Source organism: Protopterus annectens, chromosome 5.part0 (genome assembly GCF_019279795.1).
Source record: "Protopterus annectens isolate FY-2018-M chromosome 5.part0, PAN1.0, whole genome shotgun sequence".
NCBI classification, from domain to species: Eukaryota; Metazoa; Chordata; order Ceratodontiformes; family Protopteridae; genus Protopterus; species Protopterus annectens.
Genome location: NC_056735.1, coordinates 1,842,771,943 through 1,842,791,167, shown reverse-complemented (window position 1 = coordinate 1,842,791,167; position 19,225 = coordinate 1,842,771,943). Strand labels below are relative to the sequence as shown.

The window sequence follows — 19,225 nt, the reverse complement described above, 5'->3', positions numbered from 1 at the left end:
ACTTTTTATCTGAAAGAACAAATTGTTGGTATGCAACGGGTTCCTTGCAAGACATGTGAAATAGGCAAAATACACGTTTTCTTTGAAAATGATTTGTTTGCTCCCATATGACAAAGGTGAGCTCAGTTGTTGATTGTAATACATGAATGTCATCTGAGGAAACTGAAATTTAGCATGTATTATTGATCAACTTTTAAGTGCTTTTTCCTACAGTGGGTTAAGATGTTAACTGATTCACAAGATGCTTTGAACCATATGTCGAAATACGAACACGTAAAGTTAACTGTTATTTACAAACTGGATCTAGAGACGGCATCTGGAGATTTTTCCAGTTCTATTGAGGTATATTCTCAAGTAACCGATTCCCAAGAGGAAAATCACAAAGCAATTTGTTAAAAAAATGAGGAGTTCCCAATATATAAACACAGAATGTAGCAGCAGTAGAAATCAGTCTTTGAAGTTGGAAAGTAAAACTGATGTAATGGGGATATTTGGGTAACATCTTCCCGAATCTGCCTGGTTGGACTAATAGCACAGATGGTATACATCATTAATACAGTATAATGACAAAAAATGCCATCATAGATGGATAATGTGGCAATTTAAAATATCAGCTGTAATGCCTGCTTGTTATGCACTACAGATCTTTTTTCCCTCCCCTGAGCTTTGTAGGACCCTGTAATAATGGCTTCCCTGCCGGTACCCATTCAGTTCATTCATTCCAGCAGGACAGGTGCCAGGTATCCCTGAGGTAGGCAAGGGTTCTATAGCCAGTTCATTCCTACTCCGGAAGCCTAATCAGCTTATCATTTCTCCCTGTGTTGGGTGGTATAGAGCTGGCCAGCCTGCAGGTCCTGTGAAGTGTCCTTCTCTTCCCTTCCACTAGCCATCTGGCTAAGCGAGAGACATATGTGTGTGTGTGTTCCCATACACACCTACTTCCTCAAACTTGAAGGTGCACATGTACAGCTAGCAATGTGAGATTGCCCAGCTTCATCTGCAGATGATTGTTTACCTTTCAGTAGGTGTCATTAATGTAGTTGATCAGTGTGTCTCTCTCCTCTCAGGAAGTGTGAGCTGGCATCAACTACGCAAGCCCATCCTGCACCATCCAATCCCTCAGGTGTCCATGATGATGACCAAATACATGGGTCATCTGTGGTGTGCATTGCAGAGCTTAAGCAGAATTTGCTGATCAAAACTATTCCTGTGGGGTGTCAGTTTTGCACTGGAGAACCCCATGTGTGTTTTGATATTGCCATGAAGTATGATTAAATGCAAGGGTCTGGTATACTAAGACTGCCAGAAAATGCACACTGATGCTTCGGTGGTTTGAGTTTTGTTCATCGTGGTATGCATGGTTTCCACTGGGCTGAATGTAAGATCTGCTTTAAGATAAAATGCAATGCTATGTTAACTGACGGTAACTGAGATACAATGATAGTTTGTTCTTGCACTTGTGATGAGCTGTAACAATGAGCACATTTTGTTGAGTAGTGGTATAGCTACATGATGAGATTTGATTGATTTGAAAAGTTCACAGAACAAAACCAGGTAGCTTCAATTGTTGGGGGGCTTCTGACTCTGTAAGATAACACATTTAGTGAACAACGTGGACACTATTTAATTATATGAGTTGGGCTTAGATTTGGTTTCCCTTGTTTCCTGCTATTGCACCTACATTTTAATTAATGTTATTGATAGTTGTTTGTGGAGACTACCAACTCACGAGTGATTACCTTTTGGGTAATATGACAGTATACAGGCATGACTCTAATGTTTAATTGCATTAATATAAAATAAATAATTTTGGCTACATGCATGAAGATATCTGTATGGCAGTATCTGAAGCTAGTAATTTTTAGTAACTTATAAGGGGTAGGGAGTGACTGGTAGTGGAAAAGAGGAACATATTATGTGCTTATTTTCTTTTTGTTACCTTTAATTAATCAACAGTGAAGTAAAAATAGTGTATGGGCCATGTGAAATGGGGTCAAGGCCTAAAGTGAGTCATAGGATAGAAAGAACAGATTAAAAGTGTATTTACTGTTATATATTTGGTTAGTCTTTTTACTACACAGTTTTCATTTTGTGGTATCTTTTTATGGGAAATGTATAGCTTTTCAATATGACTGGTTAAAAATAAGGTTTATATATGGTAAGAAACACTTGGATTTTCAGTGTCTGATACTGCTTACATTACTGGCATTTATCAGGGAAGGACATAAAAGGAGAGTTCAAATATTAGGCGCCGGATGAGATTTTTCATGTGGAATATTAATTGGCTTACTATCTCATTTAGGAATTAATACTGACATAACTTGCAGCATTCTTGTTGTTAGACAGTGACACTGCAGCAGACACACCTTGATGATACTGAGTATAACACACTAATAAAGGGGGATTTAAATAAGTGGTATGTTTTCAACATTTTGAGGTGCTAGGCATTGGGAAACGGTCTTTCTATCAAGAATGCATCCCTTCACTTTAGGTGAGACACTACACTAAAATGACTGTTATGTAGGAATGAAACGTCTTATGGGTGACATTTAATTTACTATTGTTAGTGCATATCTCCCACCAGGTACTTCTTAACATGAGTTTTGAGACACTGTCAGGGATTTAATTTCTTTTTAAAAAGGTCTAGCTTTGTTTATAGGGAAACAGATGCATGAGATATCCCCAGAGCATTTTCGATTCCCTTAGCTATAGAGATATACAGGGTTATACAGAAGAGCTACAGAACTGAGTAATGTTTTCACATTTCTCTATGGGTCTCCCTAATATACTTTTCAGTCTGTTTATGTAATGTATTAAAATATGACATTATGTGTTGACATTATTTTGAAGTTTTAATGTTTTATTTGTGATATTTTGAATCCCAGTTTTCCAGGCCTTGCTATTTTATTACAGAGCCATATGTATAAACTAGTTTTTATTTTCATTCATTCTTCAATTCACCTATTACATTTCTATATAAATAGGTTGTGGCTAAAATGGACCCCTGTGGCCAAGTCCACAATCCTTCTCCAAACAAACAAGTAAGCAGACACAAATAAACGCATATGCAAAATTAAACATGTGATGCAGTACTCTAGATAATGTTTCATGGTTTTAAAAATGTCCAACATTTCTAGCTCTGCAGAATAAAGGGATAAAGACTTGACAACGACTCAGAAATCCTACTGTCAAAAAGTGTTCTGAGTTCTGGAGGACCTGACTGAGGGAAGGACAGGAATGATGAAGTAATGCCTGCTTATCTGTCTTAGAGCTGTGACCTCCTACTCAAGGTACAAACTCTTTTCATTATACCTGGTGGAGACTAGTCAGAATCAAAAAGAGAGAAATTTGGCTACAAGGGAAACATGGACTTGTGAGAGATTACATCACTAACAGAAGTCGGTGGCTTGCCTTCTATAGGCCCACTGTACCCCCAACTCTTCAGTGAATACAGGCATGCACAGGGGAATGGATATGGCTAAAGGCAAATCTTCTGTCTTGGCTGCTTGGATGATGGCTTCTTAGAAGCCGTGCTCTTATCCAAGCATGTAGAAAGAATAGTTAATGGTAACACGGAACAGCATGATGATCGTGAAACAAAAATGAAAATAAAAGTCCAACTAGTAGAAAGCAATTTTTTTATTCTTTTATTGACTGGGTTAGTACCAGTAGGCTAATAGTCTCTTTTCAGGGGATAATCGAGATGGTGTTTATATTATTAAGTGAAATTTCACTAGGACATCAGGGAATTTTCCCTATTCTTTTGAAGAGCAGAGGACACATTTCTTAGGTGCACTTCCTGCTTCTGGTCTGGGCACAGTGGTGGCTCAGAGAAGCAGGAAGTAGATGTTGGATGAACAAGGAATATGTGGCAGTGAGGAACAGTTGTTTCAGCTGAAGAAACAACTAGGGTTGAAGTTTGAATCAGAGGGAAAAATTAAGCCGGAGAGGTGGGATTTTATGAAGGCAGTTGAGCCTTCTCAGGAGGAGTTGTTCAGAAGTATGGAGAACAGAAAGACAAGTGAGCCTTCAGATAAGGACTTTACATGTATTAAGAAGGGTGACAAGGAGACTGTGGAAAAGGTGAAGGTACTCGAACCTTCACAAGACTCGGAGGTCATTTTTCAACAACAGTTGTTTGATGGCATATGTGAGAACCAAAATGGATGTATGATTACAATCCTACAGTTGGGATGGTTGAGGGATGTTGTATTGCAGTATCTTATGGTACAGAGTGAACAGGAAAGTGAGAGAGTGATTTTGTGAGCAGAGATAATGGACAGAATAATGGAAGAAGAAAAAGTCATATGCAGATATGATAAACAAGGGAGCAATGTGAGAAGAAAAGATAGAAGCAAGAAAAAAGTATTTAGTAAGAATAAATAGCAAAGAAGAAAAGGATTAGACATGTATGAGATCTGGGACAATGTAATAACACCATTAGGCATTTCTTTGCAAGAGGTAAGAGCATTTTTTCATATTAGTTAAAGACATATTTTGTGACATTATATTTGAATCTGGGCAATGTTTGGAACAATATGAATCAAATAAAAACTGTAACCTGTGGAATTTCAAATGAAGCTCAAGCCATTTTAATAATCCACAAATAAAAACATGATATTAAAATCTCATACGTTCACTGATAAGCACTTTCGTCCCATAGTACATCGAACTTCATCAGATGACCATACAGATTAAGTCAATTGCTTAAATAACTCACCAACCCTTCTAAGCACAACCCATCCACATTTCTTCTTAAAGAGACACCCCTACAAAACTAAACCTTTGCAAAATTAAAAAAAAAAAAATTAGAAAACATCTTTGCATAAATTACTTAATTCCCTACTTTTTGAAACACTCAGGATCAGTGCTGAAAGAATGGATCTTAAAAGGCAGTGATTTTAATCTACAGCTTACTTAAAATTTAAAAAAAAGAAGCCCCTGTGGTGGTCCCCGCAGTAGTGCTGCTCGTTTTGCCTCATGTTCCTCACTCCAGAAGCTCCCTCCCTACCTCAAAAACAAAAAAGGAATACCTCCTGCAATACCTCTGACATTTCCCTGGAGCTTGCCGGCTAGATTGAGCAATAGAACTTCTATGAAGACTGCCCTAAAGTAAACATTGTGAATTTTCCCATTCCAGAAGCTCCCTCCCTACCTGAAAAACAAAAAAGGAATACCTCCTGCATACCTCTGACATTTCCCTGGAGCATGCAGGCTAGATTGAGCAACAGAACTTGTGAAGACTGCCCTAAAGTAAACTTTGTGAATTTCCTCACTCCAGAAGCTCCCTCCCTAACTCAAAAACAAAAAAGGAAGGAATACCTCCTGCAATACCTCTGACATTTCCCTGGAGCTTGCCAGCTAGATTGAGCAATAGAACTTCTGTGAAGACTGCCCTAAAGTAAACTTTGTGAATGTAGGTAGCCTTAAACCAACTACTGTCTCTGTAACTACCTACTTAGTAACTCATATCCTTTTGTCTAACTTCCCATGTAAGTGATTCAGCAGCCTACCGCAGACCAAACGAAAATACTCTCCCCACCCAGGTAAACTTTGTCCTAGATATTTTCACAGTGAAAGTTTAGGTGACCTGCACACCTTTCCTGACTGCTTTCTTCATTTTTACCACTAGGTGGCAGCACCTACCAACCAAAAGATGGTACAACTTTAATCTTACTTTGGCTTCTCTCCTATGAAGCTGACTAAATAGCTTAAGAGCCAGAATTTTCACTGTCAACAATCTGGTAATTTACCCCCTGTACAACATACAATAATTACATTGAAACATCATTTTCATTCCTGAAAATTATTTCTCCTTATCTGGTTATTACATCTACTATACTTGCTTACCTTTCTATCTCATCAGCAGTGGATGATACTTTTTTGCTGCTGAGTTTCTTTTTTTGTTCTTCCCCGCTCCATTCGCCCTGCGGGCTCACTCCGCTCCCCTACCCTACCTCCAAATCCCACCCACCCCCACTATCTCTAGATTTATACCCACATAGCCACTCCTACTTCCTCTCCAAATGCTAAACTCCACCCCTTCCTCTTTCTATCCCCTCCCCCATCACACTAGCCATTCACCACATATCTCCCTTCCTCCATACTCAACACCATATATTGCTTATCAAAGCCACAACATGCTTGCAAAATATTCATCCTTCTCAATTCAACTATTATTTCTTCTGAACCTAACCTACATCTACTAACCCCATAACTCACATCCCACTCTTACACACAACCTGCTCACTCCATACATCACACTCCTACTCATTCATCTCAATATCTCCTGCACTATATCCCATCAACCAAAATCTATGTTTTCATTACAAACTAATATCTCCTTATAAAACCTCAACACCCACTCTACCCTCCATATCCCTCACAAATCTTTCAACACACATCACTCAAGCAAAACAATCCAAACACCTCTACTACATAATCCAGCTTCTAACATCCGTACTCTTATCTGGGGATAAACACCCTAACCCAGGCCCAAACACCTCATCCTCAACATCTAAATCCATCATACTAGCATCTCTTAATGCACAAAGCTTAGCTAACAAAATTCCAAACCTACATGCCTGGCTACTCCACAACAAACCAGACATCTTAGCCTTATCTGAAACCTGGTTAAAACCTCATATAAAAGATGCAGAAATAGTACCACCTAATTACTCCATCATCAGAACAGACAGAGCCCAAAAAAAGGGTGGTGGAGTAGCTCTACTCTACTCATCCTCCCTATGCATTACTCCCTATAATAAAGCCATTCCCCTGTTTGCCAACACAGAATTAATACCAGCTCAATTTCAGTTAAACAAACACAAACATATATGCATAGCCTCCCTTTACATTCCCCCTGGAGACAATATCTCAGTACTTGAAGATATCCTCTCCTGGCTTTCTACCAATATCTCTAATGAAACTATTATCATGGGAGACACCAACATTAATTGGTCTTCCATTCAGTCCCCTGCACACTCCCTAAACATCAACCTGTATAACTACTCTCAACTCATCAACTCCATGACTAGGCCCTCTAAAGACTTCACTAGTGGCAGCATCCTAGACTGGATCCTAGTCTCTCACCCCCACTACTACCCTGATAGTGGAACTCTTCCTGACTCCCTCAGTGACCACCTTCCCATCTTCGCTAGGCGTCTTCCTTCTCCCTTACAAGTTACTCATAATTACATCACTACCCGATGCCAAAGAAACTTCAACCAAGAAGCCTTCTCTGACTCCCTAAAATCACTTAACTGGTACCCCCTAAAAACTCTACCCCTGGAAAATGCAATCGCACACTTTAATGCTACTCTCCTAAATCTAGATACTCATGCTCCCTTAAAAACCAAAAGAATAAAAAACAAAACCACCACCTGGCTAACAAAAAACACACTAACTACCATGCGACTTAGAGACAAAGCCTGGGCACGTTACCAAAGGAACAAATCCACCTCTACCCTCAATGAGTACAAAACTCTTCATAACTCAGTTAAAAAGCTTATCACAGCAGACAGTCAAAACTACTTCTCCTTACTTCAAAGCAACCATAAAACCAACCCACAAAAGTTTTGGAGAGGTATAACTACCCTCTTAAAACCTGGTACAACTGAAAACCCAATCCCTTTCTCAAATGTACAAGACATTGATCTTGCCACCCAATTCAACTCTTTCTTCATAGACTCTATTTCCAAACTAACCTCTTCCTTCTCTAATAACAATCCACCTCCTACTTCCACTTCTCCTCTCCCATCACCCCCTTCATCTTCATTCTCTCCTTCCCCATCCTCTCAACCCCCTCCATTCTCCATTAAACCTATCCCTACTTCTACCATAAAAAAAACTCCTGCAGAAGCTAAAACCATGCACCAATGCCCCTGATAACATTCCCTCATACTTCCTCAGTATAGCTGCCGAAGCCATTGCCCTCCCAGTCAGTATCCTAATCAACCACTCTATCCAAGAAGGTCTTGTTCCACAACTCTGGAAAAAAGCTTTCATCATTCCCCTGCACAAAGGAGGCAGCAATACTAATATTACCAACTTCTGGCCCATTGCCATCCTCTTTCCCATTTCAAAAATCCTAGAGAAATGTATCCATCTTCAACTCCTTCCCTATCTCTTAGACAACAACCTATTAACTCCTACCCAACATGGATTCAGACCCAATCATAGCACTATGACTGCCCTCCTATCCTTCCTATAAACTGTGAGCAAAGCTAGAGATTCTGGCTTCACTGCATCTACCATCCTACTCGATCTCTCTAAGGCCTTTGACACTATCTCTCATAACCTACTCCTTACTAAACTATCTAACCTAAACCTATCACCTTCATCTCTCAGTTGGTTCATCAGCTATTTCTCCAACAGGCAACAAGCTGTCAAGTGGAAAAAAGCCACCTCCTCCTTCCTCAACACCCCCACAGGTGTCCCACAGGGTTCTATATTGGCCCCCCTCCTCTTCAATATATTCATTAATGATTTTTTTCTGCTCAATCCCTTATGCTAACATTATTCAATATGCAGATGATTCTACAATCATCTGTGCTGCCTCAACCATCCCAACTCTCTTAAATCTGACTCAAGATGCCTTCTCTACCACAGAACAGTAGATGAAAGTCAACCTTCTAGCACTCAATGCAGCTAAAACAAAACTTATGATATTTACCCCCTCTAAAACCAATACCTTTGATAGAAAACTATTCTCCATCACCAGCCAAAATAATACACCTCTTGAACTGGTATCTGAAACCAAACTACTAGGAGTCCAAATTGATGACAAGCTTAAATTCTATTCCCATCTACTACTAAACATAAAAAAACAACAAAAACTTGGCATGCTCTACCGACACAATTGATTCCTCACTTCAGCTACTAAGCTCACTCTCTCTACTACATTTCTCTTACCCTCCCTTCTTTATGGTGCCCCTCTTTTAACAAACCTACAATCATCTCTCAAAACAAAACTGTCCTCTTGTTATCATAAAATAGCCAGATTCGCCACTAGCAACAAATCACCAACCCATCACTGTGCACCTCTCCACAAACTAAACTGGCTAGAGCTTCCCAACTACCTCTCCTATACTCAGCTCACCTATGCACACAAACTCATTTTCCAGCCATCCCTCTGTCCCTCCCTGTCTACTACCTTTAAAATGCACAACACACAAAGACTTCTCAGATCTACCAATCAAAACCTAATAGAAGTTTACAGACCCCTTCGCTCCCCAGGACAAAACCTCCTGTACTTTTCCCTAGCATGCCTATGGAACTCCCTCCCTCTCCCCATTCGTACCATCACTAGCATCCCATCCTTTAAAAAATTGCTCCACTCACATCTAACATCCACATGGGAATGCTCCTGCTCCCACCCCTCATAACCTATTCCCCACTTCCTACAGTATTCCACCTCATAAATTCCAAATAGCAAATTCATATTTGCATCTAGTAAACAACTTCTTATTTGCATCCAGCAAATTCTAAGCCTACTGCATCTAACTACGTATTCTTAATCCTACTAGAGCAATGTTCTCCTTTAAAAAAAAAAATGTTATTTTTGATTGTAACCTCAGTATTTTTTGTTCTGTCTTATAACCAGAAATTGTTAAAATGTAAATCACTGTAATCTTTGTGTAATCTGTGTGTAGAGCTTTTCTCCCCAGGACTCCATTCAAAACGGGTTCTTTTGGCCCAATGGACTATCCTGGTTAACCAACTGCAAATAAATAAATAAAAAATAAATAAAAATGTGGACAATATTGGTAGCCATTTAGAAGAACTGGACTACAAACTAGAAGGGAAAATGTACAGGATTTTCAGATCATTTGGCTATTTGGATAGAGACGCAAGAAATGAATGGATACATAAATATAGGTAAAGGGATTAAGAGAGTGAATGAAAAAGAGTTAGAAGGAGTAGAAATGACCAGACAATTGTGGAAAGATCATGTAGAATGAGAAAAGATAAATATAAAAAATGTTATTTTGAACAGCAATACATAAAAAGAAAAGAGGGAAAGAAAAATATAAAGAAGTAAGTAACAATGCATTTGCAGATGTAGTAATAAACAAGAAAGAATTCTATGATAAGGGAGAAACAAATACACATGATGAATCAAGAAAAGATTAAAAGACACTTGTTTAAACAAAGGTATTTTTTACAAGGGAAAAGGAAGAAATGGCACATTATTTGAATAGTATAGTATAGTAAAAGAAATAAAAGGGTAACAAGAGAAATTAGAAATGAGAAAGGAGACATTGTCAAAAGTCAACAAGACGTAAAGAAGGTAGTAAAAGAATACACAGAAAAGACATTCAAAGAAAGTTATTTAAAAAGAAAACAAAACTGGAAAGTTAAAAAACTAACAGAACAGGAAAATTAAAAAATACAAAAGGAATTAAATTATATGTTAAGATTAATGAATCAAGAATTGGCAATAGGACCAGATGGGATAGAATGTTATAATTATAGAGATATATTAGATTAGCAGAAAAAGTAAATTTGTGTTAAACAAGTGGTTAGAAGAAGGCTTTAGTCAAAAGGAAATATATGTGGGAGATATGAAATTTATATGGAAAAAAGGAGAAAAACAAGATACAAGACACAGGAGACTGATAGTGCTGAATAATACTGATTACAAGATTTTTATGAAAATAATACAAAAAAGTTTGAAAAATAAATTAAATATAATAGTAGAAATACAATATGTGTCAGAAAGAGAAAAGGAAGTCAAGAATTATTAATGATAGCAAGAAAAATAGTGGGCAGTATAATGAAGAGGAAAACATAAGTTAAAGTCATGGCGGGTGACTGGAGTAAGGCATTTGATAAGATACAACATGAAATATTATGGGACATAATAAAAGAATACAATATAAGTGGGAGGATACAAAAGATATTTATTACAGCGTATGAAAAGAATAAAGTAAGAGTTTTAGTGAATGGGTGGTTAAGTCAAGAAGTAGACATAAGAAGTGGTATAAGACATAGTTGTCCAGTAAGTAGTACTGTATTTGTTTTAGTCATGAACACAGTTGCTAGTCAAATAAATACAACATTAAAGGTAGCAGAATATAAGACAATAGAAGGAATTAGAGTGCTAATTATGTTTTCATATACAGATGATATAGTGTTAGTGACAAAGAATAAAGAATGGATGAAAAAAGCCATTAAACAATTAAATTAATATTTGGGGGCTATAGCTATGAGCCTAAACAGAGATAAGAGTAAAGGATTAGGAGAAGATTATAAGATAGAGAATATTCAATTTAACATGAAGGTGATAAAAATGTTAGTTATAACATTTGGGAATGAAAATGTTAAAGAACAACAATGAGAAGAGATAATGAAGAAAACAAGAAATATGTGTTTATATTTGAGAACTTACAAGCTGGTGTACAAAAGGAAAGTGTATTTAGTAAACTCTGTGTTAATGAGAAAAATAGCATATATTGCAAATGTTTTTATGATCCCCACAAAATGTGACAAGAAAATAATGACAACTGTGTTTTCATTTATATGGGGTTCCAGGCTGAATCCCATAATAAGAGGAACATAATATGTTAAGGAAAAAGAAGGAGGGTTGGGTTTAATAAATCTGGTGGCGTATACAGCATCATTAAACTATATAAAGTGTTGATATGGATAAAAGAGGAAAATGGACCATTAATATGCAAAATAATGAAAGAAAATATAAAAAATATGGTACATGAAGAGTAAATTTAAAAGACAGAAAAAAAGGTATGAATGGGGAAATGAAGGAGTATCAAAAAATATAATATTGTGGAAAGTGAAGATAAAGGAGATAGAACAAAATATTAAATTATGGTATTTGAACATAATAAACAAATATTATTGTGTTTATATATAGGAAAAATTGAGGAATGAAAATTTAAATAAGAATAAGAACAGAATAGTGTAAAAAAATATGTATAATGTAGAGATTTTTTATGGAGATTATCAATAAAAAATTGTCAGTGAAAGCAAACCTGCCATATAAAAAATAGAAGAAATAATATGTAATTATTGTGGAGAAGTTGAAACAGTGGAGCATGTCTTTTTAAACTGTAAAAGGGTGAAGAAATTATGGAAATGTTATATGAAGAGAATTACTTGGAAAGAATTAAGAAATTGGAAAATATAAACATGGACATGTTGGAATATGGGTATTATAAAGGTAAAAGAAGGGAACATGTAAGGAAAATTGATAGAATGATATTTTGTATTATATGGACAATATGGAATGAAAGACTGAATTAAGTAAAATTTAATGGAAAATGTATATTGGCATAAATAATGCTAAATATAAGATTTTGGCTATTAGAAAAGTGGTGGGAGGTCTTAAAATTAATGTATATGAAGATAAATTAATATATATATATATATATATAGAGAGAGAGAGAACTTTGTAAATAATGAAAAATGGTTGTAAAAGATTGTAAATAATTGTAAATACTGTATAATATGTAAATAATGCAGATATTGTAGATAATGTATTTAATAAAAGACACTTACTCTTTACGGTAGGTGCCATGGGATCTTTTATGTCTACCTGCACTACCAGTAGCTCAGTTAGATAGGACATTGGTTTAACTTCTCATCCATTCTCTGTTACTGCTAATTTATGCCCAAAATATAGAGTAACATATCAGGAAATTTTGTTTTGTTATTCTTGCTTCAAGATCAAGCAGATACTATTTTTTTACAAAAGGCAGATTCTTTTTCTGTCAAACAGAAATTTGTCTAATTTCTCAAGGTGTGATGTGAGATTAAAAAACACTTCTTTCATTGTAAGCTACTTTCTTACTCCTTTTAAATATAAGTACTAGCTGTTAACCAGTAAAAATTACTCTGAAAGATACTAATTTGACAGTGTGATTTTTTTTTTTTTTTTTTTTTATCCAGATGATCCACATTCTACTTTCTGCCATAGTGACAACATATGGACAACTAAGCTGTAACAGCTTAACTTTTTATTTTGTAGGTGGTGGCTTACATGAACAGCTGCATGCCAGATGCAGATAAGGACATGAAAAACAACAAAAATTACCACAGTGCTGATGGGAATGAAACAAACCCTGAAAGCTGTAACAGAGTTGTTACTGCTAATTCTTTGTCACTCTGGTGAGTATTGCTTATTTGAATATACAATGAATGGTCACATGTAATTTTATTTAAAACAAATGAACTTGTTCAAAGTTACAGAATGCCAGATGGACAATGGCCCAGACACAAAGTGCCTGCTTCTGCCTACAATGACTAGGGCCGGTGAACCATTAATGTTTAGGGGATCAGTTGGAATGGAAAAGATGAACATCTCAGAGAACAATCTCCAGTCCAGACAGAGGGTAATAGCAGGATGATTGTGACTGTCCCTTTTAGAATCTGGGGAAGGTACAATTCTTCTGCTTTGCATACACCTTCAGCAGCTTTCTGATTGTGTTATGTGATATTTTCTTAGTATTACTTACTTTTAGTAACCATGCAAGATGCAGCTATTTTGCTTGTTTTTTAAATGTGGATTTTGGATTTATCTGAAAGTCAAGAAATTTATCAGTTATCTTTTACAGAAGTACTTGAATCGGGAGTATATACTGGTTACCTATTTTGCAGAGTTACAGGCAAATGTAAAATATTTTGGTGATGAACTACTTCATAATAGCAAACATATAAATATAAATGTGTGAACATATCAGCATAAGAAGATGTTGATGAAGGACCAATTGTCTCTTAAGTATGTTCAAGTGATGCAGCTATATCTCATGGACTTACTTCCTGAGCATTTACCCTCCATGCAGCAACCTCCTGTGCAGTTACTGGAGAAGGAAGAAAATAACTGCCTTTTGTCATAAATAACAACTTTTTAACTGCAGTATGTTGCTTAACTTGATGGGGCCCATGGAAGTTTATTTAAAAGTTAAAAGTGCTACCTGAAAACATACCTCTCAATATCCTAGCACAAAAAATCTGGACAAAGGCAAAAATAATGAGGGAATGAAGGCCTAAAATAGGGACAGATTTTTAGATATTGCTCTTATAAACTTAGAAAGTTGCTAGAATAATAAGCTTTACATTAGTATGCATTTTCTGAAGGATATGATGTCCGAAATTCAAACGCCTGTCATTATTTAGTGACTTAATTCTTAAGTGATTTTCCAGAAAACCACAAATTTTATGAGGAAAAGACCTAAAATATGAGGCAAAAATCTGGATAGTTGAGAGGTATGCCTGAAAAGTAGTATCCATAGGCTGATTTGTTAAAAACAGAGTTTATACATTAGTCAGCAGACATTTTACTCATTGCATTACAAAACCAGTAAAATTACAAAAATAAGAAAGAATGAAATGTCAGTCCCTGTAAGTTCTTTTAAGGAAAAGGTATGACCGTTTAGTGTTGTTTAACCCCCTGGCACCTCACAAATTCCCACTTCTAATTAACTTAAATTTTGCTGCATGCACTATTTTTCATCAATGCTTTTCTAGAACAAAACAAGCTTGCTCTCTCATATATCATGCTACATCACAGAAGTACAAATTAAAGGGCAGAACTACTTTTAGGGGGTTGCAAACCAATGAGAATGGTTTCTATAAGGGCCTAAATTAGAAATATTTTGAACTAAGAAAATATTTATTTGTAAAATGGTTCACAAAATTGTTAAATCATTAAGTATTCACAACACTTCTGGGCCCAATGGTGCAGAAGCAAGGTATCTATCTGTGCTGCCAGCAATTCAAGTTTGGGAACAGACTCATCCACTAGTAGGGCTGGCTTGGGGGACATGGTAAAACAGCTGATGGCCTGCTTTCCTATTCTGGGGGAGAGGAAAGTTTCACTACCATTGCAACTTCTGGTGGAGACCAGGAGTGTCTTAGGCTACCGATAGTATTAAGAAGAAGGACACACCATTCTTCTTATCATTGCACATTGTTAATCCTAGAACATAGGGTTACTGACTGGCTTCCACTTCATGATGGCTCCTACCTCCCATCTACTTCTCCCCAATGGATCCTCCCTGCCCAGCTGTCATGACTGTGGTGGAAAGCTGGGGGAGCCTACCTGGAAAAAAGCAGATACAACTGTGATTGCCAGACAGGAGCTACAGGGGTAAGCAGTGAAGACAGAGGTGAGGTGCAGAGATTAGCTAGAGGAGCAGAGGTGGCTCAGGGTGGGGAATGGGGAAAATATAAAAAACTATTAATAGCACTTCAGTTAATTTTTTATGTGTGTAAACAAATAATAATAAATGGACTAACATAAACTGAATGGCATGACCTATAATATAATTCTGTGTTGCTTCCCTTTCCATGAGTACAGGGTTAGCTTTGTCTTATGCAATTCTTACTTTGTCCTAATCTTTTTTCAAATAAATCAGTACTGCATTTTTACTGCACTACATAATTACAGTCATTAGCTAAACTGTATTATGTAATCCGTTTCCATTTTTCAGCATCCCATTTCTCCATTGTTAACCTACTCATTGCTATTAATATCCCATTTACCAGACTCGGGGTGCAATATTGTTATTTTATTCTTATTTACGTTTTTTATATTTCCACTTTCATCAATTATGCTAATAAAAAGTTACTGACTCAGTTCCTGTGCATTCTGCTTCCATTAAAATATTGAGAAGGAAAGAGAAAAAAAAAACGAAATAAGTTGCCATTCCACCTAACATAAAGCCTTCAGATTATGTTTAAACACTCATACATCTAGAAGCCATAGTTGAAGGAGGCATCAGAAAGCAACTTGCTTGAAGCTATACTTATTAACTGGGTACTGCTGGAACAGGAGAAAACTCTTGACAGAAATCAATATGCAGGCAAATGACACAAAGGGCCAGATTCCAAAAGAGTTGCTCTCAGTGTAAAGGACTTACTCCAATGTAAGCCTGTCTTGATTCCAAAAAACTTAATCTCAGTGTAAGTGACTTACTTCAGTGTAAAGCTTATGTATAACCAGGCTTACACCTGGGGCCAAATTCTAAAAGACCTCCTTCAGTGTACGTGACTAACTCCAGAGAGCAGGTCTCTTAGAATCGGGCCCAATATGATGAAAGAAACCAACATAAAATATGTCATCCAAAACAACAATTAATTTTCGTCATATGCATAACAGCCATGTTGTTATTTATACCCTCTATGATACAGATATCTTTTTCTACTACCATATCATACTGTACTTTAGAACTCTCATTTCTGTTTGTCCTTCTGAATATCTTTCTGTGTACATTAGTTTAAATCTTACACATCACATCTGTAAATCAATCTTAATAGCATGGCATCTTCCCCATCTCACTATAACTTTCTCCTGTTTTTTTCTGCTGGTTTAAGTCATTTTCTTCAATTAACAAAGCCACTTTATTACATGTCTGCACCCATTTTGTGAATTTGTAACCAGCGTCATTTATCCAGTGCCACACTTTTACTAACTTAATAACTCCCACTAGCAGTGTCAGATGATACATATTTCATGAAATATGAAGTATTTAGAACTGTTTTCTTTTATTGATATGATATTGTTCATAGTTGTTTACTCACTGCTTAATTCAGAAGCTGCAGATAAGCATCATGGAACAAAGCTGTCTGATCATTCCACACCTTGATGCAAAAGGAAAGACATTCTTCTGTCTGTGTCTGAAATATTTCTAATTTCCGTGGAGTGTACTGCATTACAATCACTACTGTCCTTTTTCCTTCTTGTTGTCTATGACTGTTTGTACTTTGGGAATTCTAACAGGTAGAGGAAGCTACTTGAAGATGCTGAATAGACTCGGACTTTATTTACATCCTGAGCATACTTCTCAACCTGCAGACATTGAAAATGAGAACAAAAGTCTTGAAAAATGGAAACATCCAGCTAAATATCTGGGCAGCTAATTAGCATAAAATGTGAATGCCAAATACAACACAACTCTTCCCTCTTCCAGAAGGAATGTAGAACACTAAGAAATACATGTTTAAATAACAGAAAGTGACAAAAAAACTATACAAAGCTATATACATATTATCAAAGAGACTGTAAAATCTGTAGATTTTAATGAACTGTATTGCTGAATTCTACCATTCGAGGTTATTTATTTTTACTTCAGAAAAAGGGAGATTGAAGATTAGTGTCCTCATTCTTTAAATTATTATTGCCACTTATACATTAATCATATAGTGTGGTTTTCTGTGTACTAGAAAGCTTAAAAATCACAAATGATGAAGGGGATTGGGAGAATTATGTAGAGGGGTAAATCAGTCCTAAAACAGGGACAAATCTCTAAAAAAATTGAAAATGAATGCTCCTGCAAAATAGAGACAGATGCGAGTCTGATTCTGAGGCTTCAGGCAACAACCATCAATAATTAGAAATAACATCTGCAGATGCAGTTAGAGGTTTGCTGTCAACAGTCTATTAACATAAAACGTATTCATTTTCCTTTCTTTGTGCAACTGCAATATTGTTTTTCATGTAAAATAAGATATTTTAAAAGTAAAGAGTTTTCATTTGTTTATTTAACAAAGATTGTTGCTGATGTCTTATTTTTTTAGTTGAAGGTATCCCTTCCAGCACTGCTGTGACTGTAGCTATCTACTCTTTTGAAGCGATAAACTGTCAGGTCATCAGCTATTATAACATAATGCTGGTTGGCTTATTAAAGAGTGATCAGTAACATGTGTCTTGGTATCAGATTAGCAATCTGATTGGTAGCAGCCTACTCTGAATACTAGTAAATGTCATTGTCACTGGAAAGGTATCAGCAACCCTACCTGGGAAATACTGCAAGTATGTATCTGTATGGAAATCATACTAGTTAGGTCTCAGTTACTGTTGATAAGCTGGCTTTAGAAGGCACTGGACTCATACTGAGGTGAATGAAATCTTGAGGAGCCCTGTTCTGGATCTGGCAGTATACAGTTTATTTGGGTATGACAAGTGTTGGCCAAAACCCACATTTGCCATAATCTCTTAAAACAAATCACCATCTTGCATGCATAGCTGGGTGGTATTGGTGCCAATCTGGGCTCCATAATTCCTGCACCACCTCATAAAAAGCAGTATAAACATCTTGTGTTACTGCCTTTGTCATATTCACCTAACATAGCTTTTACTGTTGTATCTACCCCTTTAACTCCCTCTGACAGCGTTCTGTTCACAGTATCCTGTACTGCTCCAAAGTATTTGTAAATTCTCTAAATTTATGAAACAAAGATTACCTCCTCCTTTTGATACTTTCCACATATAGCATCCTTTCTAATCATTCAATTGCATTAGTAGTTATAGTACATATATAGACTTGAGCACCACTCACTGTAGTTTAGTCCAGTGAAGGAGCTCTTATCACCTCCAACAATCTGTTCTTCAACCATCATTCATCTACAGCAGTAAGAAATCGAATACATTCATCGTCTTGCTCCTTCACCTCTACATTAAATGAGACTTTTTGTATTGTTGTCCTGCTACATTCTTTCGGCTTTTCCTGGTTAGGGGTCGCCACAGTGGAACTCCGGTCCGCTAATGATTGGCAGTAGATTTTTACGTGCCGAGTTGCCAGCCCTGACACACAACCTTCAACGAAGGTACGCCCATTCATGCATGTCTCCACACAGAAGACACTCTAGCTGAGAATCGAACAGGACAATGTCTTACTGTGAGGCGACAATGCTACTGCAGCACTACCACTGCAGTAGTTATTCCTTATTTTTCATGCCCACCCTTCAGTACTGATAACTCATGAGTTAGCTGATACAGCTGACATGCTAGAATAGGAATATTCCTAAATCTGCTCTCATTCCATCCCATTTGATCCACCTATCTCCTCTCTCCTATCCACAAATCCCAAACAGTAATGTGCATGTATTGGCCAGACCATGTATCTGGAATGCTGGTTGCCTTGGAAAGCTACTTTTCCACAGAAAGTCCTGTCTGTGAAATACAGCCAAACCATTCAGCTGACTCTATTTTGTTTAAGGGCTCTTCCAATGAAATTTTGTAATGTGTTTTATCATATTAGACATTAAAATGGATTCCAAAAGTAGCACTCTTTTTTATTTTTACTTATATTTTGATTAACTCCTCTCCTACCTCTCAGTTTAAATCAGCCCATTTTAAGAGATGAGAAGCAAAATACTATTTCAGCCTTCAGATGTGCAATTCCAGCCTTCACGGGTGCAATTCCAGCCTTCACATGTGCAATTCCAGCCTTTACAGGTGCAATTCCAGCCTTCAGATGTGCAA

The 19,225-nt window shown here is 36.7% G+C and overlaps 1 protein-coding gene across 1 annotated transcript in view; it reads left to right on the top strand.

Moving 5' to 3' along the window:
* The window catches only part of THSD1 (thrombospondin type 1 domain containing 1), a 314,447-nt gene that overhangs the window by 57,073 nt on the left and 238,149 nt on the right, over window positions 1-19,225 (top strand). Inside the window, exon 2 of the mRNA XM_044071662.1 lies at window positions 12,989-13,128. Within this exon, the coding sequence (XP_043927597.1) occupies window positions 13,065-13,128 (64 nt within the window). The 5' untranslated portion in view covers window positions 12,989-13,064. The remainder of the gene's footprint in view (window positions 1-12,988; window positions 13,129-19,225) is intronic.